General features: G+C 49.6%; 1 protein-coding gene across 11 annotated transcripts in view; it reads right to left on the reverse strand.

The window, feature by feature from the left end:
- ATP9B (ATPase phospholipid transporting 9B (putative)) overlaps positions 1 to 22866 on the reverse strand; it is a 172869-nt gene that overhangs the window by 26398 nt on the left and 123605 nt on the right. For all 11 annotated transcript variants that reach the window (XM_019715633.2, XM_074339808.1, XM_074339810.1 and 8 more), the window contains 4 exons: positions 15557 to 15669; positions 12613 to 12849; positions 2857 to 3018; positions 2134 to 2226 (listed from right to left, as the gene is read on the reverse strand). In XM_019715633.2, coding sequence (XP_019571192.2) covers positions 2134 to 2226; positions 2857 to 3018; positions 12613 to 12849; positions 15557 to 15669 — 605 coding nt within the window. The remainder of the gene's footprint in view (positions 1 to 2133; positions 2227 to 2856; positions 3019 to 12612; positions 12850 to 15556; positions 15670 to 22866) is intronic.

The raw sequence follows: 22866 nt of genomic DNA on the forward strand, positions 1-22866 counted from the left end.
TAACTCATAGCTAGAGACCAACTAATCACAGACAACGTCTCCAGCGTACATTTAAAACCACAAAGCCGGTCATGTGATCGTGCACTTAAGCACACGCATCGCAAACAAACAAATCAGCTCTTTTAATGAGAAGTCAGAAAACTTGGGAATGCAGTGTTATGACTGACAGTCAGTGTCTGCGATGGGAAGGGAAGAATGGCGCGTCCGCAGCACGACCTGTGACGTCCTGCACCTGTACACTGTAGCACGGGTGCCAGCTCTGCGGGAGGCAACCCCAGCCACACCAACGGGCAGTCCCAGTCACTGAGGGGACCGTGACTTTGAGTGTGTGCCCTTCTATGCATCAGAATTGGAGACATGAGTGGAAATCCCACATTGCCCAGGGACAAGCATGCAGGCTGGCTGATAAACAGGCCAGACACAACTTCCAGACTCACTCTGGCCCGCTGGCCACGTGCAGAGACCCTGCCACCTCCCACCATGTCCTCAGGGCAAGGCTAGTGTTTCCAGGGACTTCACCTGCTCCACGAGGGAGACTCAGTCACTACCTCTGGTGACAGGTCGTTAAAACCTGCAGGCACGTAAATGGCATCAACCATGCTGCTTTTCTGAAACTTTTTGAATTCAGGCGGTTGACTAGCTCTGATGCTGTTACATATACAGACTGTCGACATGGCAGAAAGGGGTGACAGAGAGGTCCCAGCTCAGAAGGCTCTGCATGGGGACCCAGGGGACGGTGGCACGATCACACTTCCCCTGCTCCCCAATTCTAAGCCCTTGTTTCAGTTACAGGAACAGTCAACGGGGGGGGAGGGGGCTGGGTGCCCCACACCCCTTTGGTACAGGCCACGCTTAAGGGAAGTCTGTGCAGACGTTCAGTGCACGTTTCCTAACACTGGCCTCTCCATGTTACCATGTGGGAAACGTGCTGGCGTTTTTGGTTCTCGTGTTTTCTTAATATTTGAAGAACACAGGTTTATAGCCCAGAGCCCCACCTGGGAGCGTGCTGAGACTGAGGCCTTAGGAACCCCCGGGAACTCAGGCTCTGAGCGCATGGCACCATCTTATCAGGGACAGGGGCGGAGGGCAGGAGTTCATCTAAGGGGAGAAATTGCACGTTGACGAAATAAATGCACAAAGGCTCTTTCATAAAGTTATCTTTGCGAGAGACAATCTGACACTGTCTGTCTGTTGCAAGACAGTTATTGATTTGACCTCATAAAGCTAAATAAATTAAACAAGTATTTTATAATTAATTGTGCATCATTATGACCCAAAGTAATTTTTATGGCATTTTGCTAGGTCTTCAGGGAGCTTGATTTATTCATGTCCCTGATTAAATGGCAGAGCCTGAGGGCTATTGATTCCTATTGCCAATACCGTCATGCACGGGGGTGTGGCCGCAGTGACAGCCCGTCGGGTGTGAGGGGCACCGGGATGCTGACAGTGGTGTGTATGCACCACTGAGAAGGCACCGTGCTGATTGCCGGGCTTTGCTTTTACTTTGAAATCCAGCTTCTTATTAATACGTAAATGGAAACAACAAATAATATAACCTCATGTGGCCAAATGCAAATGGTATTTGTTTACAGAGAATTTGATGAAATAGAGCATTGGTTATGTTTGCATCTTACTTTCCATTTTTAAAGTGAGTCCTAAAGTGAGTACAAGTTAGAATTAGATTAAAATGCGAATTAAATTCTTCTTGCAAATAATTTGTTAAAAAATGAGTATCATTAAAATATAACTTTGGCTATACATACATTACTATTTCAGAATTTTTAATGACCAATTAGTACTGCTTTCTATTTATTCACCAATATAAACAAAATATCCTTTATAAGGACTTACTTGTATATATCTATACGCATTCACAGAAACCTATAATAGTTGTTCATGAAGAAAGTAAGCCACTTGTAACAGTACTCTATCCCTTCTGCTTTATGAAACCGAGAACTGGCATCGTTTAAAATGAGCTGGTGGAAAAACAACACCGTCTTGGTGTCAGGTTTGAAATGTGGCACCCCAGTTTCTTCCAGTGATACCAGCGGAAGAAACAAGCTGGGGAGAGGGTGTTTTGTGTCCGCGCACCAATCTCATCTAAATGTCTGCACAACAGAGGCGGCCCGTTACCTCCTCCTCCAGCCAGTCGTTGTACTGGACGATGGTGGACATGGCTACGTCGGCGCCTTTCATGTAGAACGTGATTTCTGCCGTGGACTCATCCTGGAATGAATGAGGAGAAACAGGTACGTTTAGGCCACACACGTAAGGAATGGCCGCTCTGACGGCGAGGTCGGAGACGCGACTCTCGGGGAAGCTGCTCCTGGTGAGCTGCTCAAGCATTTTTGTGCGCAGGGCTGCCCCCCTCCGCCCGGGGCTTTGGACATCAGGGCCCGAGAACACAGCTGCAGGTCTCGACGGCTGTGCGGAAACGAGGTTTGCTGGATGCCTGCAACTGCACGGTCGGCATCAACTCGCTCAGGTTTTCAGTTTCATCAAATAAGCTTCCTGTTTGGCCAACTTCAAGACAGAGTTTTGGTATTTTCTAAAACAATTAACAAGGTGTATTTTAGCAACCTTAGGGTCACAGATCATTCTGGAGTTAAACTGCTGGTGAACACAAAACAAAACAGCGTTAGCTGATTTCAAAAATTAATAAATAGCACCTTTTACTAATTCTGCCTCAGCCATCTTAGCAGAGCCACACCAGCTCTGAGTGTTAATTTTTCCGCTGAGATTTTACTGAGAAAAACCCAGTGTAACAAGCCTGAAGCATGTGAGTGAGGAATGAGGGCGACGTCCCAGCAGCCGGTGCAGCAGCAACCCTGAGGGAAGCCTGGGGCCAGGCCGTACCCTGACAATGACACCCATACGCTTGCCCTCCGACGTGAAGGGGAACGTCTGCAGGATGCTGTAGGTCAGGATCTGGCCGCTGGGGGTTCTCAGCTGCATGGAGGTGAGGTCTCTGTTGACCAGAGTCAGGCCGACGCGCTCTGTCCACTGCACCAGGGCCACCTGGAAGAGACCAGCGAGATGTGAGGCTACTTGCTCCCAGGAAGGGAAGCCCGACAGGATTGCGGTCAGAATGCTCGCCAAGGTGCCACCAATTTCACAACTCACTGTGCCCAGAACGTTTCGCTTTTGTGGGTTGTCAGTGTTCACTTTAGAATAGTATCTCCACAGATAAACAAGCCGCATGGTGGAGTTCCTCAGTTTCACTTTCTATGACAAGGACCGTGACTGACCTCACTGAGGTTCACTGAGGACTCACTGCCCAGGGCAGGGCTGTCCATGTGGACGGACTCAGGCTGAGGCGCAGGGCGGAGGCGCGGGGGGCCTGCGAGCGTACTGCCTGAGTCCGTACTGCTCGCCTGCTCTTTCTCAGACAAGAGACCAATCGGTGACGGACCAACTCTGCAGTCAGTGCATCCACATGTAAAACCGAAAGCTCGCAGGACACAAAACAGGAAGGGCTGTACTCTCTCGCATGTGGGTGACCGTCCCCAACGCTTTCAGGGTCTCGTACACAAGTGCACAGACCAGCAGGACAACTGGTCGAGGACGGTCAGACACACATGGTAACTGTTCACACGGTTCTAACTTGCAACTCCATTTTATTTTACACATCGTCAAACATCGCAATTCACCTTTTATAAATAAATTTCTGATGTTTTATAAAGTTTACATAGTAATGTGAGACTAAGATAAATGGAACAGAATAATTTCAGAAGAGCAGGATTGAGAGTGAAATTATAACGACCCTGTATTTTTGGTGATTTCAGTTACAATCAGAAAAGGCCTAAGGGGTGGGGCACTCCAACAGCATTCTCGACGTGGGTCTTCATCTGAGCCCCCAAAACAGAAAAGACTGAGGCGCCATTTTCTCTGGTGTGGGCGGGTGCACAGCTGGTGCCGTTTGAGACACGCAGCCAAGCTGACCTGTCTGCACGAGACGCCTGGGAGCACCAGGCCACTCCTCCCCACGTCCCTCCCGATGCCACCGCTTCTGCAGAAAAGCATGGAAGTCCCCTCCTGCTGGTCTTTCCTCACCCACTGCCTCCCTTCCCTGCGGGGTCCCGAAGGTCACTCTCCTGGTCCCACTGCCCAGTCTATCCCACAGCCCATCACTGGACACAATTCAGAAGTCTGCTTTGAGGTAGGAATAGCGCTGTGCAGTGTGCACGTTTCTCGCCAACCCCAATTGGCCATTTAAAAATACAAATTTCATTTAAATTAATAAAGTCACAGTTAGCTGATTTTTAAATTTAGGACAGCAAAATGTTACATATTACATCGTCAACTAGTGAGATTTAACTGACTAGGACTGTTGTCATTTAGCCACGAGCTACGCTGAAATCTGTTCAGGAATCTGAGAGAGGCGCGGCGCCCATGCTCACTGGTCAGTCTGCACCGGCGGTCTGGTCTCAGCACACAACCCAGTGGTTAGTGCTCGAAGAGTCACACTGTAGGAAAAGGTCTGACCTTGAGCCTTTCCTCTTTAACCTTGGCCCTCTGAGTCTGTGGGGGACTGAAAGATAAGAGCTGTCCTGTGTACGCATGACACCTACTTGGTGCCTAAAACCACTGGTCAAATCTGAAAATGAGCTCAACAGGCCGGAACACTGAATTTAAAGAGATAAGACAAATGTGACATGAGATAACCCACAGGCCCGCATTTCTGCTGCACTTGGGTGGGTGGGACCACAGTGCAGTGCTGTACTGCTGCTGCATTGGGAGAACACTGTTTGGGGGCCCACCCAGCATTTTACCTTCCCACCCCGATGCTCTCGTTCCCTACACAGAACCCATGCTTTTCTCTTTTCGTGGGAAACAAATGAAATGACCCGACATCTACTGCTATCGATTTTGTGAACTTCGTAACAGCTCTATGCTCCCTCTCCAGAAGATAAATCACACAGATAGCAACACATTTAACGTTTGTCAAATTACGTGAGAAACTGCCATCTAAAAATTCTTTGCTTGTGGTTTTCATGTTCTGTTAGAAAAGATTGAAGGACCTGCCCACGGCAGATGCCTCCAGTGGGGTGACAGTCAGGACAGCATGCTGACCCCTCACCTCTGCCCAGGGAGGAACGAGAGGTCGAGACACTGCCCTCGATGGGGGCAGCGCCCCGACTGGCTTTACTCTCTGCTCTGGGAGGTGACCTTCGAGCCGTGGGAATGTGAGGCCACGCTGACTGTGCACACTACATGATTTACGGAGGGGGCGCTGGGCTCGCGGTAGCCACAGGGCTGGAGACGAGGGTCAGCCACGTGGGGTGTCAACCACGTTCACCCTCAATAATTACCCCGAACACCAAGGCTCAGGAGGCTTTCCTGGGTGGAGAGTCCTCTGTGCACATTGTCACAGAAGTTGTCACATATTGCTGCTGGCAGAGGTAACCGCTGTCCGAATCCCCCCCCCCCCCGGGGAGAGGACAATGGGAAGTTCAGGTCTCTCTGGGCCCCTGGCCCATACATCTCTTCCCTGGTTGATTTTAACCTGACCTTCAAGGTCATAGCCAAGAGCATAACCTGAGCAGAGTCCGAGGACCCCAAACATGCAGCTGGCGTCTGAAGTGAGCCCCGCACGTGTCTGTCCAGTGGCGCCCACGGGCAGCCCCATCCTGGGCAGAGAAGGAAAAGCAGAGTGGGTGACACCTGAGTTACTTGGCACTGCCTTGGGCAAAGAGTAAAGGAAACTAACCTCTTAACAGGACTTGGGATTTTTCATTGCTTTTTAAAAATAATTAAAGACGGGGCCGGCCCGGTGGCTCAGGCAGTTGGAGCTCCATGCTCCTAACTCCGAAGGCTGCCAGTTCGATTCCAAACATGGGCCAGTGGGCTCTCAACCACAAGGCTGACGGTTCAACTCCTCAAGTCCCTCAAGGGATGGTGGGCTCCGCCCCCTGCAACTAAGGTTGAACACGGCACCTTGAGCTGAGCTGCCGCTGAGCTCCCAGATGGCTCAGATGGTTGGAGCGCGTCCTCTCAACTACAAGGTTGCCGGTTCTACTCCTGCGAGGCATGGTGGGCTGTGCCCCCTGCAACTAGCAATGGCAACTGGACCTGGGTTGGAGTGCATCCTCTCAACCACAAGGTTGCCAGTTCGACTCCCGCAAGGGACGGTGGGCTGTGCCCCCGGCAACTAGCAACGGCAACTGGACCTGGAGCTGAACAGCACCCTCCACAACTGAGATTGAAAGGACAACAACTTGACTTGGAAAAAAGGCCTGGAAGTACACACTGTTCCCCAATAAAGTCCTGTTTCCCTTCCCCAATAAAATCTTTAAAAAAAAAAAAAAAATTAAAGACGGTCTAGAAAGGATCCAAGTGACTGAATCGGGGTGACCAGGAGACAAGTCACACACAGAACTGAAGAAGAAAGGAAGTTCTTCCCACAACAGCCAGAACTAAGGGGTCGTAAGTGTGCACACATGTGGGGGTTCCAGTACAGGAGGAGGGCAGACTGAACAACAGCAGACAGCGTGACAGCCACGTGGCAGAGGACGCCCAAGCAAAGGCCGTGCAGACTACGGCCAACTGTCCTGCCCAGAGGTGGTGTCTGCACAGCTGCCTCTTTTCTGCGTTGTCCCATGACACTGCCAGTCCCGAGGAATGACAGCAAGGGACACGTGAGTGCTGATGGCTCCAGAGCTGGGAAGCCCCATCAGGCCCCTGGCCTACAGCAGGGGGGACTAAGATGGCACTCATATCGTGTGCAAGCGACAACTGTATTTCCTTTCATTATTTCTGTTGACTTTTTTCCGACATACCGTCCCGGGTAGCACTGCCAGGACAATGGGAAATGGCGCTGTGACAGCAGACATCTCCTACTATTCGTCACGTGGGAACGGCTGTAGGATTTATTGGGCACGACGGAGAACAATGATGTAAGACTGGGGTCACACATCGTGTTAAGAAAGTACCTTCCTATTTTGAACTTACCATTATTGGATTTTGGGGGGCTAGTTTGTTTTGATCAGGCATGGGTACTGAATTTTAACTTAAATGCCCTTTAAAAGTCTCTAATGGAAATAAGGTTACCATGTGACTGCCAATTTCTAGGCTAAACCATATTAACATATATTTTGTGACAGTGAAGCGTTCTTGTATCCCTAGGAGAAATGCTACGTGGTCATGGTTTGTTGATCCACTTTAAGTCTGATCTGGCGGCATTATGTTTTAGGGTTTCTGTATCTCTGTTCTTAAGGTTCATCTGTAAATTTCTTTTTTATTGTGTGCATATTTGTGTAACCTTGGTCAGATTTTGAATTTAGGATTAAGTTAGCTTCATAAAGTAATTTAGAAGGCTTTGAACATTTTTTGTTGTTCCAGAAAAGTTTTTATAGTATGGGATTTATCTGTGGTCCAAAGTAACTGACCTATACAACTGTCTGGTAATCCCTGTCACAGGCAATTTATTTACACATTCACGCTTCTCCATGCTACGTAACCAGCATGGAAAGTGGTTCTAAGAGTCATCTCACGAGAGGAAATATAATATGGGGCAAGGTTTGTCTGCAGTTCCATCATTCAAAAATTTCTGTGCTATCATTTTTTAAAAGCTTGGGAGAAATGTCCTTTGTCACACTGGCAATTACCTACGCACAGCTGCCAGCTATACTCCAGGGCACATTTTTACCACGCACTTTATCAATCAGAATTGATCACTGACATGTCTTAATTTTCGACTGTGGTATTACCATCATTGTTATAATTTAATGAAATTATGAACAAAAAATGCAATCTAATTGCCTGGAAAAACTGCCAATCACTAGGCATGGCAGGCTGTGCCGTCCACACTCTGTCTGAGGTCACAGAGGAGGGCTGGTGTCGCTGACAGGGCGCTGCCCCCCACACCTGCTGCTGGAGCAGCACAGCTGGCCCTGCTTCGGAGGCACTATAATAAGCACTGAGAACTCCGGTGTGGCGTGCGTCAGAGCTTACTTCCGCAATCCAGGAGCACTGCTACCAAGGTCGTCATGTTCTTCTAGGTTCAAATGCTCTGCTTGTGTTTGTCATCAATTTCAGCTGATTCTTGTACATAAATCTCCCAGTGAGATGACATCTACCCCTTCAAATGCTATTTAAACGTAAAACTTCCCTCTGAGCGGATGTGGCTGCGGCGGGGCCAGGAGAGTCACTATGCATAGCAGTTGTGCAGCAGTCAGCTCGCGGGGAATCATGGCCAATGTGTGTTGGACCAGAGGACGGCAAAGGGCTTCAGGGTTTGTGTCGCCCTGTGCCCTGGTCACTGGGACCATGACCTCGGCTCTCCGCGGCTCTGCGCACTGAGCTCACACCCACTAGGACTGTTTGTGATATCAGCTCAGTGTCCGCATTGCACACCCGCCAGACACACATCTGAAGAGGGCTGGACTTAAGCTGTGCCCAGGAACTTCCAGGGAACACTGAATGGCGGCTAAGCTGGAGTCGCTATGCTGAGGCTATGGAGACAAAGCGACAGGCAAGCGAAACTCCCTGCTCTTAGAGCAATGAACCACTGGTGACTTCTAGTAAGACTCAACGACCAGGGCAGAAGTAGGCTCCAGTCTCTCTAAGGGCTGACGTAACACAACAGCCCTGACTGAACGGGTTATACGAGCCCCCTGCGGACGCAGAATAAGACTCCCGTGAAGTGCTATCACCCATCAGCCCAATGCAGCCACGTTCAAGAGGTTACATAACGAGCCACTGACACGCTTCTCCCCGGGCTTCCAGGATCTACAAACACTGCATCAACATGGCTCTTCAAAAATTATGATTTTCATTCCGTCTCAAATGTGTGTTAGGGGTTTCCTAAAGGTTATTTAATATTCTGGTACTTTCAATCATTGTTCAATTCCCAAAGTAGGAAGAAATTTTAAACAAATACAAATTTAAATATAAGATTAGCATTTTCTATTTAGTTCTAGTAATCTTTGGATCAAAGAAATCCTTTCCTATTGTGAATTCCTAATTTAAGGCTTAAAAAGGGTTATGACATACAAAAACCTAAAGATAAAAAAATCCCACGTATTTTCAACAAAAATTTGTATTTGTTTTTGGCAAGTAATAAGGAAAATATGGAATAAAGTATTTTTAAAACTTTAAATAAAATTTTCCTTGCGACACATCTGTGGTCTGTTTCCCAAGCTTAGGACGGGGAGATGATCATATGAAAAATTTGAGAATTTCTACAACGCTTTAATATAAAAAAATATGTTTAACCCTTTCTTTGTAAGAAAAAAGATGTGGCCCATTTCCTTTCAAAGAGCAGTGACCAGTGCCCTCTGTTTGTCTCGACGCCCGTGCTGGAAAGCTCAGATGGCGGCTCACAGACCTTGTAAATCTTACCTATTCATCTGACCAGTGTTCGATCCCCACAGTTGCATGTGGTTGCTGAACTCTGCATTTTCTCCTAGGTTTGCTACGACCAAATTAAAAACAACTGATACACACACGTACATGATTCCAAAAGTCACAGTGGGTGTGGCCATGAGATTTTCCCAGTTCTCGCCCCACGTAACCTGTGCGCGGTAACCGTGGTGCTTCTGCGAGGTGCTGGCACGGGCCTGGAGAGCGCATGTGCAGAGCGGTGCGGAGCTGGGCCACACACCCCGGGTCTGTGCCCGCAGGTGACTGTGCCCCACCCTGGGCCACCTCCACACCCAGAACACGACAGCTCACCCGGCCTTCAGCTCCCACGTGGCATCGCAAGGCACAAAGAGCACGTGAGTGTTTCATCACCGTTTTAGGATGTCCCCCAAGGCAAACACGCCTGTCACACAGCCCAGCTGAGTAACAGCATCCAGCCCCCGCCTCAACGTCCAGGGGCGTGGGGTTTAGGCCCACACTCCTGAGATTCACCTTCAGGTGACGAGCACGGCTTCGGTCCCCTCCCTCCCTCTTGCCTGAGGGCCATCGGCCGGCTAAGGCAGACAAACACCTGTGAGCGAGACGAGTGTCATACGAGACCAGACAGAATGGAGCGGCGTGTAACCGTGACGCGCCGCAGTGACCCGAGGGCACGCAGCGCCGATGGGGCCTACAGGACGAGAGGCTGGGGACGACGGCGGCAGGTGACGATGAAGCTTTGAGAGGCTCCCTTTCCTTCAGCTTCTCTCACTCTTTGTGGTCGAATAAACTCTGAATATTCAAGTAATAAGCTTACTATGCAAACTTCAAATTGGGAGAAGTGCCATGTCCCCAAGCCGCAGGAGGCACGCCCAACCCAGACGTGCCCCCGTCAGGTGCTCGAGTATTGACGAGCGTTCCCCTTGGACAGAGCAGGACAGAGGCAAGAATCGGAGGAGGCAGGAATCGGGCTCTGGGGACCCAGTGAACGGGTCACGCTGGGCACCACTGAAGATGCAGGCTGGTGGCGCTACGTGCAAGGGCGTGATGTGAGCCTCTGTGGGTTCCCAAGCATGTGGTGGCCACGTGAGCAGAGTCCCCAGGCAGGCTGGCCTGCGTCACACGCATGGCTCACTGGGGAGGCAGGTGGCACGGATGGCGGAGGGCTGGTGCAGCTACCACAGGCTGCGAGGCTGCATTTGGGGACGCATTCTCAAGAAAGACCCACTACGGCCTGGGGGGGAGGGCAGCATGGGTGCGGACACGTGACAGACGCACGTGACAGACGCGGCGGGGTGCTGACGACCGTGCGCAGAACAGGAGGGCAGCAGGTTTGTGCGGAGGCTGGGAAAGGGGCCCCCACGTGCTTCGGGGGAGGAATAACCAAGGGGAGTGTGCTCAGGTCTCCACATTCCAAAAACCAACTTTCACCCTTTCTGCTGTTTTTTCACCACCTTTAAGCTCTCACATGACAAATGACATGTAGTCTCTAATTTAGGTAGAATGATCATTTCTTAACTAAACAAAAAAGGACATGTCTATGTAATTAAAGCTCCAAAAATAAATTTGGTTTTCAAAAAACAGAGCAGAGGCATGGAGCTCTGCTGGCACATTTAGGGTTTCTTCCCACTGTTCGTTACTATCATGAGGTCACAGGGACTTTAGGTCCCTTTGGTGACTGCAGGAGGGACATCGGAGCATACCCACCTCTGAAACTTAGCCAACTGTGCAAGAGGGTGACGCGTCCTCTTAGCACGGCCCTCCTTTGTCATGCGTAGCGTTTGTCTGATATCCTAGAAGCATGTCCCAAGGAAAGGTTGACAAGACTCGGTGGTTCCAACTGCGGTGCCACTTACTGGATTTTCAGAATGGAGCGGCCAGTGTTGGTGGAACTGAGCACGTATACAGAGAAAGGCAAATATAAAGAGAAGGAGGAACAAGACAAAACCACCATCCGCTGACGTGAGACAGGGCAGGAGCGGCTGCTGGTGTGCCCACCCCTGCTCCCCAGGAGTCCCACACAGGACACGAGGGGCCGCGGGGGAGGAGACCCGGCAGGACAGAGTCACAACCAATGTCCATGGAGAGCAGAGGACCGTTGGTCCCGGGCCACAGAGAAGCAGCTTCTTCTGTTTCGAGAAGCCCGCACGAGACACAGGCATGAGACCCTGCCTGGCGGGCCCCGACGCGTCTGCTCAGACCGTGCTTGGGTGCACACTAGTTCTGGTTATCCTCGGACAATGTCTTTGCTGACGTTTCAAAGCGTTATATTTGACTGCAAACTAGGGGTGCGGTTGTGAACGCCCCAGGCTGTGTGCCACACGTCACAGCAGCACCCCGTCTGCCACTTCCTTCATCACCTGTCATTCTTAATGGCAATATCAGGGCGTCCATCCTCCCCATACTCACCAACTTGTGTGACTGCCTGTCTTTGTGACCGCGTCACCCCATGGTGGGGTTGGGTGGCACCTAGTTTCTTGACCGAGATGCTGTCATAGCAAAAAGACTTTTCTCATTTGAATACATTTGTTAACGAGACTCACCAGCCTCCTCTCTTTAACACACCAGGTCAGACCTTTTCTGGGGGGGTGGGAGGCGTTACTTCCTCTACAAGCCCATTTTACACCTTATGTGAAGCAGGCTGTTGGCGTATGCTGCTCCCATGGCTGCTGTCACTGCTCCACAGGACGGCCCGAAGCAGCCTGCGTGCAAAGAGTGTCTGAGAAAACTGTGCAAAATATACTAAGACTGCACAGGAACTGGGCCAATCAGTTTAATAGCGGATTTTATCAACCTAAAAATCAAAGAATGATGTAGAAATGACTAATTATCATATTTAAGATTTTACCATTTCAGTCTCCTACAGATTGAAAAAATTATTTACATTTCAATTCTCTTTTGGAAAGATATACCGTACCTAAGTCCTGGCAAAAACCACTGGAAATTTAACATGCAAACCGGATGATTCACTTGGAGGTAAGAAAACATCTGAACAAGGCAGCCTGTCGAATTTCAACAGATTCATTAAAAAGCTGACTTTTCTGTTCTCTCCTGTAAGGAGTTTTGAGATGCGTGGACATATTAGGACCAAGTGCACGGACGCCAAAGGCCGCACTTACCTGAGGGTGGCCGGCCTACTGCTAAAGCGCGAGTTAAACACTCTGACACAGCTTCCCTGTTCACGCCTGAAAAGGACTCACGCTCACGTCTCTGAGTCCAAATGGAACCACAAGGTGACAGCTCTGTGCCCCGAGCAGCGGCCCGACTGACCTCATCGGGGCTGGCGGCCTGGTAGGTGCGGTTCTCGTCGCTGAAATCTTGGTCCACCTCTGCGTGCTCAGCATCCCCGGTCCCGCCGGCCCGCGGCTCGTACACGGGGGTCACGTTGTGGCACAGTGCAATGGCCTTCACTGCTTCGTGGACTCGACTGCTGACACTCTTCCTCACTTTGGGGGCTGAAGACTGGGCTTTTCTGGGTGGGGTTGAACTGGTGGCTTGAGAATGCAGCTGCAAAACACGGAATGCCACAAAATTAAAGATAAAGCATAGTTGATACTGGAATTAATAACATGTATTAGTTTTATAAGCTGACTGGCTAGGAGTAAGAAAAGCAGCTTGACTTGATTCTGACTTGGTTCTGATTGTCTCCCACATAATATCTATTGGTAGGATACATTTTCTTGTCCCCGCATTGCTATTTCCCAGTTGTCAAGTTCACCAAAAGGTTTGCTAGAATACTTAAAAATCTGACAACTTCCTTTTACTAGGTTCACTTTAACCATGGCTTTAATTTGCTAAGTCCTTAATCTCTGTTCACGCCCTAAAAACAGTCAAAGAACAAAACAGATCGCTGTAGGATACCCACAACTGCTTTCCCTTTTCTTTAAAAAGCGCTATGGAAAACGGTACAAACCGTCCCTAATACCAGCTCGCAACAGTCTGTGAGGTCAGCATGTAGCTTTGCAGATCCGAACAACTGAACAGTGTCACTGCGTCCGGAGGGAGGAGGACCCCACGTCACAGTTCAAAATCCCATTCTCGAAGCAACAACCCCCCGAGCACTGATGTTCGCCTGGCCCTCGTCACACTCACTGTGTTCAGGAGTTTCACTGCACCAGCCAAGCGGCGCCTTTCCACCACCTACTCAGGGGACACAGAGGGGACACTCTCCCGACCAAAGCAGAACGGTCAAATGTGTCCTAACTTCAGTCACTTGTGACAATCGTCCCTAGAAACCGAGCGTGTGGCTTTTAGATGGGGTGTGCAAGGTGCTGCAGCCCAGCCATTCTGCCCTCAAGTTGCAGTGCCATCCTCTAATGAAGGTCTCGGGGGGCACCCGGCAACTGGCACTTCGGACCCCACGTCTGCATCTTGCCTGCCATGCCACCGGACGCCTGCTGGGTTACACTGTGCTCGCCGGTGGCTGTGTCACTGAATTTCACACCAATTCTATTAACGATGATACAGTCCATCACCAAATGCTTTCAGTGGGACACAGAATCGGATCATAAGAGCTTTGTGTGAATTAGTCGTGTCATGACCTGGCGGAATGCTGTCATCTTCATAATAAGACAAGACATAGAAACAAAGTCACGGTCACACAAAAAGTACTGTCTAACCAGGTCATCAGCAGGTAGCTTTTAGTAAAAGAAGGTTTAAAGTCCTAGCTGGGAATAAATGTTAAATATTTGCTGTTGTTACATAATGACTCACCTTTTCTGCTTTTATTTTTTCCTACCACAATCACTTATTTGGAGTTATTAAAATCATATTCATGGATGATATAAACTAATTCTTTAAAATCAGATGTCACCTGGCACCATTTCAGTCCAGACACAGATGAACAGGAAGGGAGGTCTTCCATTGATAAATGTTTTAGGTTACAAAATACTTGTATTGAAATAAATGACATCGAATTAATAAAGTGCTTGGGATTAAGTGTGTGTGCCTGTGTGTGTGCTTATAATAAATAAGAACACATGTAAGATCTTTCCATTTGACAGATCTTATGCCAGACTGGTAAATATTACTGAAGCAGGAGAAGGTCTCACGACCCTGAGTCTGAGGCTGACAATACACACTGAGCTTTGTCAGCGTGCGTGGGAAACCAGCAAAGGGCAAGTGTAATTCCGTCCAGTCTGTGCAAAACGCAGTTGGAAACAAGTGGTAGAAACACAGTCTGCAGCCTCTGCAGGGAAGTGGCCGGCTGTGCCCACAGGAGCCCGGGGAGCAGGCCCGCATGTGCATGGCCTTCACAGCCCTGTGGGCCGCCCACCTTGCAGCTGACACACCTGGTCAGCAGACTGCACACAAATCAGGGCAGCAGAGAAAAGCCTGGGGAGCGACAGGCATTGACAGACTGCAGTCTTGCAGGCGCGCGCCTCCACTGCCTGGTTGCTAAGTCTGAGCCTCTGGGCCAGTGATTCCCAGCTACGGGACAGGTAAGAACAAGTTCAGGTGAGGGAGACGCAAACTCAACTTGGGAACACAGCTGTGGAGACTGTGGAGCCTAACAGCAGACACTGAAAAATGGCCCGTGTCTCCAAGCCCCCTGCTGACCTCAGCGTGATCTGTGCATGTGCACTGGCCGTGACATGTCCGACTTGAGGGGCCTGGAATGTCACAGGGATTCTAGGCCACAGTCTCCCTGGCAGGGAGCTCGCTGCCCACACGGGCTGGCACCTGCTGTCTCTGCCTGCGTCCTCCCGTGAGAGCAAACAGTTCCTGTTCTTACAACCTCAGGCAGCTCCTGTGAGGCCCCGTGAAAAAGACAAGATTTAGGTCATGTCAGAAAAAGAGAGTCCTTAGCTATCAGAGATACAGACCAAACACGTACGATGAGATCACGTGATGCGTGCGTTTCCTTCCACAGCCTTTGGTGGAGGAGAGTGAAACGGGCACACCACTGCGCCGGGCACGGGTAACCGCTGAAGTGGGTGACAGGCAATGCCCGGCTCCTAGCGCTATGCTCCCTACTTTGTTTACTGGAAAAGTGAAAGAAACAAAGGGATGTACAAGGAAGTCTTCCTAATTATGGAGAAAAACAGGGACTGTTAAGACACAGACTTGAGGCAGCATTCTCCTCTGTATTCGTCAAATACTATCTTTACTGAATCATTTTTGCAAACAATTCACTAAGAAAACGGAGGGTGAATAGGGTCTGCGGCACAGACACGCCCGTCTGGCACCTATGGCACCACAGGCGGCGGCTCACCTGTGAGCAGGAGTCCCTCACGTGGCTCTGGATCTCGTCCATCGTGTCCATCCCGTAGGACACAGTGCCCAGGTGCAGCCGCTTGAACACCATTTCGTTTTGCGTGAGGGTTCCTGCGACAGCAAGTGACAACAACAGTAAGGCAGGCAGGCAGGTCGCTCTCCAAGTTCACCGCTTTGGACCCGCGGTTCACGCCCACAGGCTGGGCAGCCTTCACCTGCTGCCAGAACGTTCCATCCTGTGATACAATCTCTGGAAACATCACCTGCCACTCTTTTCATTTCCTAGTGAGGACAAGCAGTTTTCTGCCTAGCATGGCAAGTGCCCTTTCTAATAGCTTTCAATAACGTGAAGGGTTCTATCTGCATGAAGGAAGTCTAGCTCTGCCTTTCAGATCAGATCTGTTACCTGGTATAACATAAATGACATTTTTGCCCATTCTGAAAGAGACAGGCATCAAACTGCAAAACTGAGTAACTAGCTTTACGGTTGCACTAGAGAACTGTCTGAGCAAGTCATCAACTAGACCCAAATTAGTGTGTCTATCAGTTTCAAAAACCCTACTTTGAAAAATTAAGTATTTCCACGGAACAAAACCAGATGCATTTAACTCTTAGCGTCCGTTTGCATCAGTAGGACGAGAGGAGGCGAGTGAAAGGAAAGGCGTTTTCTCTTTAGCTGAGTGACCTGCTACCAAAGGTGCTTGCGTCATGCTGGCCCCTCTGCCAACGAGAGCGAGCCAAGTGGTCAAGTGGTCAGTCCGTGGGACTGCCAGTCGGCTGGGCCAAAGACGAAGGTGATCTTGGGCACGAGTCAGCACCTCTCTCGGGAGGTAAAGAAGGCAGTTTAAGAGGTGCACGAGAGGTCAATTCTACGAGATTTGTGGTTTCAGCTTCCTATGAAGTGACGTCATGAAGAGACAGGCAGTCAGGTGACACTGCAGATTTGAAAAACCTGGTGAATTTCATGAACGGTGGCACCTGAATTCACAATGTCATACACCTATAACCGCAAGGAGAATCTGAACATTTTATACACGTTACTCACTATAGAAACACACACACCCTTGCGCATATAACTCTTGCTGAGCCATTTTCACTGAAGGAAAGCAAACGCGGAAGCTGACACACCACACATGTGCACATTAGGTGCTGGGATGGAATGTGGTGCGTGCGAGGTCGCCTCCCTGGGCTTTTCTGCTCATTTCAGATGCTGGTGGTATCACCTACGTGAGCAGGGACAATCCCACAGCCACTCAATTACAGTGAAGACTGGACTTCTCACACGGGGACAAAACACCCAAAAAATTCTGATATCTGTTTTCCTTGGCACACATGATATTCTGCATTAGTAAGAGAGTTGATTTGGAGAGAAGGATGCTGATTTTGGATGTCTTACTGTTGTCACATGTCTCACTTTCCTGGAAATAATAGCATTTACCGTGTGGAAATGCTCCCTGGAAAGGCGCACTGGCACGTGGGCATCATTCTTGTGTGCATGCCTACAGCTGGGGTAAAACAAATGTGTGCAGGAAGTTTCAATCAGAAATGTGAGAAAGGTCAAATGCAAGGCCCTGCAATGTCAAACCTGCATCCGCGGCAGGACACCACCAGGAGCAGAGCGGTGAGGCTCCTCAGGGAGCGCTCTGAGGGCCTGCTTCCCTCGTGCGACCCCAGCCACTGTCCCCGCATACGGCTGCTGAAACCAGTGAGGCATGCCACTTCGTCCACCAGCATGCAGCGTTATTAATAAAAACACACACAACCGCAAGGGGTCCCACAGCCGGTAGTAGTGCAGGGTTTGAATTTCCAGGTGTTTCGGGGCGTCCTGTTCTCAGTTTGTCTGGATGTGGCTCTGGGGAGGTCTCCCTGCTCCGACTGCTTTCTCCTCCCTCCCCTGAAGCTGACTGGTGAAAGCCGGCGGCTCATCTGCTGCAGGCTGACTAGCTGCTGGCGACCCCACTGCGGCTGGTCTCCAGGCTGGAGACACGCGGGTTACTCAGGCCACACGTGTGAGTGGGGCTCTCCCCTCAGGACCTCGCATCTTCGAACCTTCTCCTGTGCTGTCGACAGGTGCTGGGTTGGAAGTGTCACATATTTGAGTCAGATGATAGGTCATTTACTTTGGAGCATCTTTCCCCCGAGATGACAAGGGACGGGAAACTTGGCGTTCCCGAATGGGGTAAATTCCAGGGACCACAGAGACTCCACAGCCAGGGGCGCGCCTGATACGTGCTCCCCAGACAGTAGTCAGGGGCCGGGTATGCGCATTGTCACTTCAGCTAGCTGTCAGTGGTGTTAGCAGTCCTGAGACCCCCAACCCCAAATGCTCTCACACTTTGCTTCTCGCTACCATTTGCAGGGAGCCCTGGGTAATCCTACTGTGCGCAAAAATCTCAGATGGTTACCAAGGATACGTACAAGCAGATGCCAAAATACTGAACACATGGATGCATTTCCCCATTTAGTTTAACATAATTGAACAGATACCCGAAGCCCAGATCTGAGCTCTTCCTTTCTCTTCTGGGTGTTTACAAAGCTCTGTCTTCAGGTAGGGAGACGCCCACAAGGCCTTTATTCAATGGCTTAACTGAGCTGTGGAGAACGAGACACAGAGCAAACTTACAGCAGCTTCTGGCTGTTTGAGTGCTTACGTTCAGGCCCTCGAGCCACCTGAGTTACTCTCTTTAATGTGGGAGGCAGGGTTCCAGGTACGTTCGTCTGCGTGTGGATGTGTAGTTTTCCCGGCACCCTTTGTTGGAAAACCCGTTCTTTCCCCATTGAAGGTCTTGGTGCCCTTGTCGAAAACTGCCCATAACGTAGTATTTCTGGGCCCTCAGTTCTACTCCCTTGACGCCACGTCTGTCCTTCGGCCAGAAACACGCCGTCTTGACTAGTGTAGCTTTGTTGTACATTTTGAATGGGGGGCATGTGAGTCCTGCAGCTCTGCTCTTTTCCCAAGAAGGTACTGGAAGAGTCCCTCACGTTCCATAAGAACTGCAGAACCAGCTTGCCCGTTTCCGCCAAGGAGGCAGCTGGGACTTTGAGAGGGACTGTGCAGTTTGGGGAATACTGCTGCATCTTAACACTATGAACTACTGACTATATATTCAATGCCATTATAAACGGCACCGTTTACTTAATTCTGTTTTGTTCATCTCTGATGCATAGAAACAGTTCATCTTGGTATATTGCTCTTCTGTCTTAAAACCTTACTAAACTCACTTATTGGTCCTAATAGATACTTAGAAGATTCTCTAGGATTTCCTATATAAAGACCATGCCACACACGTAGCTTTACTCTCCTTTACAGTACAGACGCATTTTTCTTTTCTTGTCTAATTGCCTTGGTGAGAACCCTGAATATTCACAGCAACATTACTCAGAATAGGCAAAGCCCAGAAACAACTCTAATGTCTATCAACTGATAAATGGTAATAAAATGTGGTGTATCCACCATGGACTGTTACTCAGCCTTGAAAAGGAGTGAAGCACTGACAGTTGCTACAATGTGGATGAACCCTGAATGCTGAGTAGAAGCAGCCAGTCACAAAAGGCCACCTAAGGGATGACTCCACGTATGTGAAAAGTCCGGAATAGGCAAATCCACTGCAGCAGGAAGTAGATTAGGCATTATCGAGGGCGGGGCTGGAGGATGGAACCGTATGGGGACGACGGCTGGTGTGTACAGGTGGCTGTGTAGCGTGGTGAAAACATTAGAAACTTAGACTGTGGGAAGGATGTATGGCAGTTATGCCAAATGCTGAGATACATTCTGATGGTCTGCCATTTGAATCAAACATGGTGTGATAACTGCTGCATCTTCCACAATTTCTAAGTTGCTTTAAGCTGTTTAAAACTGATATATTCAAACAAATGAGTAGCATTTCTCATCGAACGAACAATGAAATATTTGTGTGTGATATGCTGCCGTTTAAATATCTTGTTGGGTTGAAGAAACTGAAGTATTCATGCAGACATTCCTTCAGATGCGTGGCACATACAGTTTCTTAACATTTTAAGATGAATCCTGAAAACACTTTTTTAAAATTTCAAGGATTTCTTTTATTTCATAGCTGACTTTCCAGAAGGTCAATGCCGGTTTCAGACTTTCTACCCCAACTTGCACAGCAGATAATGTGGAGACTAAACTGGTTACTAAGAGTCAGTAATGCAAACATTTTTCCAAATCTATCTTAAATGATCTTCATGATTTCAACCAACTGATAGCTTTCACAGTTGTCATTCGAATATAGCAGAAGTTACTATGTCCCAAGTTTGAAACTTGGCAAAGGGGCGGGACTAACTGAGGTAGGCAGAAGCCGAGAGAGCCACTAGGTCTGAGCGTCCCAGTGACCTGGTCATGATGGAGGCTCCACAGACAGAAGAGGTCTTTTGACAAAAGGCTTGTTTATGATTCCTGAAGGGGAAAACAAAGCCTGCTGCACACGGGCTTTGTCAGGACGATGGCCCCAGTACTGTGTGCCCTGCTAACTGCTGCGTGGTGAGCGTCACACCTGCCCCTTCCCCCATGCTAACTGCAGCGCTCGTACCCACGTGCACAGCGACTGATGGCTGCACAGTAGGACTGCGCACAGTAGGGCTGGCACGTGCATTCCGCCGAAGGCGCCAGCACATGTTCCAGCAGGCCGGGTACTGCTGCTACTCCTCGCCCCACCTGTGACAGCACCGATGAGCAGACGGCCTCGCGCAGTGTGGCGACAGTGCGTCCCAGCACAGATGGCGCCGTCCTAGGAAATGTACATGTGATTCAGGTCCAAGCCACACAGCATCTTGGGTCATGGATGCTACAATGAAAATGTGCGTCTTGTCCTTCCAGTGGGTGTTTTCGGTGATGGCTTTGTTCTACATGAAGATAACTCCCTAACGAAGGAATTAATGTATGGCTTTAACAACTGCACCCCAAGTTCCATTTTAAAATTTATGAGTTATCCACAGCATTGTTCTTTAAACATGACATTGTCAAAGGCCATGGTGAGAAGACTGAAGCTCTCCCAGCAGATTAAGTACAAATGGTCTGTCCTCTGGTTTCAGCATCATTTCCTCATTTATCACGTAGCGTCTAGCATTTCTGGTCAGTGTCAGTACGTCTGCATCCTGGCACTGAACAGATGTCTGCTCTTGTCGAATGAATTACTTTATGTTTCACGCACTGGTGGCCACAGATGTGTCACTATAGCAACATCATTAATTTCAGATCTTACCGGAAACGCACACTCCAATCAAGCCTAATTACACGGAGCTGCTCTCTTGTCCGCAAGAAGGAAGCCAGAAGGCACTCCCAGGGTGTCGCCTTCTGCCCCACTTCCCATTTGGCTGCAGCCAGCGACAGGGGCACTGATGGACGCGACTTGTCAAAAAGCTACTGAAAAGCATGAGTCCAGTTTACTGTCCTGTGAGGGACCACCTGACAGTGACGGCAGAACACAGACTCCTCAGATGCAGCTCATCCTTAGTCACTTCAGCTGAACTCAGACTGCCTGGAAGATGCGTCTGCAAACTGCCTCCCCTCCGACGCCGAGACCTCCACCCAACAACCACCGCTTCCCTGGCAGACTCTCTGCTGGATGGTGACAGAGGCGAGCCACCACGGTGACTGCTAAACCCTGAGCAACTTTTGACTTCCATCCTGAAGGGGAGAGCAGGCAGCTGAATTATTTACATGACCATAGTAAGGAATAGAAAATTCTAGATACAGCACAATTACTCAAGTTCCTGGAATAAAATGCATGTGAGTAAACACCAGATGTGTGCCCATCTCACCGGGACATCAGGCATGGAGGGCGCACGAGGAGTTCCTGGAATCCGACCGGGACTTGTATGTGTGTGTGCCTGGCCATCCAGTCCCACCTGCTGTACAGATGCCACCACAAAACCTTCCTGGCTGACGCCCATGGCTTTGCTCAAAGGGTCAGGGGATTTGCCCAATATAACACATCGGCAAGGGATGAAGACCCAATTCCAGGTCTGTCCGCGGCCTCTACCCAGCTGTGTGAAAAGCGTGTTTTCAGGGTCAGGCCCGGGTGCCTGCTGGCGGTGGTGAGGTGGTGGGACCGTCAGCCTGTCTGCACACGTAGGCCGGCCCAGTGTGACCCTGACAATAGTCACAGCAACACGCTCTCTTCCGAGTGCCCTCCGGGAGGAGACCCTCTCTCCATATCTGCTGTTCCAGTTTGTTTTTAATGACTTCATACTTTCTGGTGCCATTCTATTTGGCACTTTTGCAATGAAGTGTCCCAGTTGTTGGTACACAGAGATGCACTTTAATTCTGACACTGAGTTTACATGTGTAACTCAGCTCTCTTATAATTTTGATGTTCCTTTGGGTTTCATTGCAAAACTCACTGAACTCGTTTTCTCTGGCAGTAGCCTTCTTCTTTGTCCCCGTGTCGCCCGCTTTCTGATGTGTCTTATCTGCTCTACCGGCCAGTGTCTGGTCACCACAGGGCCACGACCCCACGCCTTGCTGCATACCTGCCAGCCATAACTTAGCTCCGGGGCTCTGCAGGAACGCTCCAGAGTTTGGGTCTGCTTTGCTCTGGCTGCTCCTCAAACAAATCCCGGAAATAAGCCCACTTCTGGGCCTGCTGCCGGCACCTCTGCTTGCTATCTGGTGGAGTTAGATTTATTCTCCAAACTTTCTTCCCATCAGCTTGATGCAGCTGGAAGGAGAATCTGAAGGCCCTTTCTTTCTCGGTCGACCTGGAGCCCCAGCCTCCAGCTGTCACCTCCGAGCCACTGTGACTCACGAGCATCGCCTTGCCGGCCAATCCTGAATGTCGAAGGACAGCCTGGAAGAAAACCTTGCAGTCCAACACCTGGACATGACTGAAACGCGGTGAACACTCTCTCCGTCCGTCTGGTCCTTCTCCATACGTACGTGCCTGGCCCGGTCGTCAGGTCCAGGCATGTTTTATGGGGACGTGAGCCACCGGGAACAGGTCTTGTTCTTCAGCCTGGTCTACACATACGGGAGCTACTTTGTCACTTTAATCTGGATCCCGTGTTTTACCAGCTGACTTCCTGGTGGATCGTTGTAGCTGAAAATGTGCTTCTTTTTCGGGTTGTGTCTCGCATTTCCATTTCTCGTCTTACTGCAATGACTAGAGTGACGATGTTAAATGACAATGTTGTTAGCAGTTTTGTCTTTCTTCTTCTTCACTGTAGTGAGGACTTTTCCAGTAGTTTATTAAAAATGCTGAATTTTATTTGAGACTTTTTTTCATTTAAAAATATTACTTATTTACTTATTTTCAGCTACAGTCGACATTCAGTATATTTTATATTAGT

The sequence above is a fragment of the Rhinolophus sinicus genome, linkage group LG09, assembly GCF_036562045.2.
Source record: "Rhinolophus sinicus isolate RSC01 linkage group LG09, ASM3656204v1, whole genome shotgun sequence".
In the NCBI taxonomy this organism is placed as follows: Eukaryota; Metazoa; Chordata; class Mammalia; order Chiroptera; family Rhinolophidae; genus Rhinolophus; species Rhinolophus sinicus.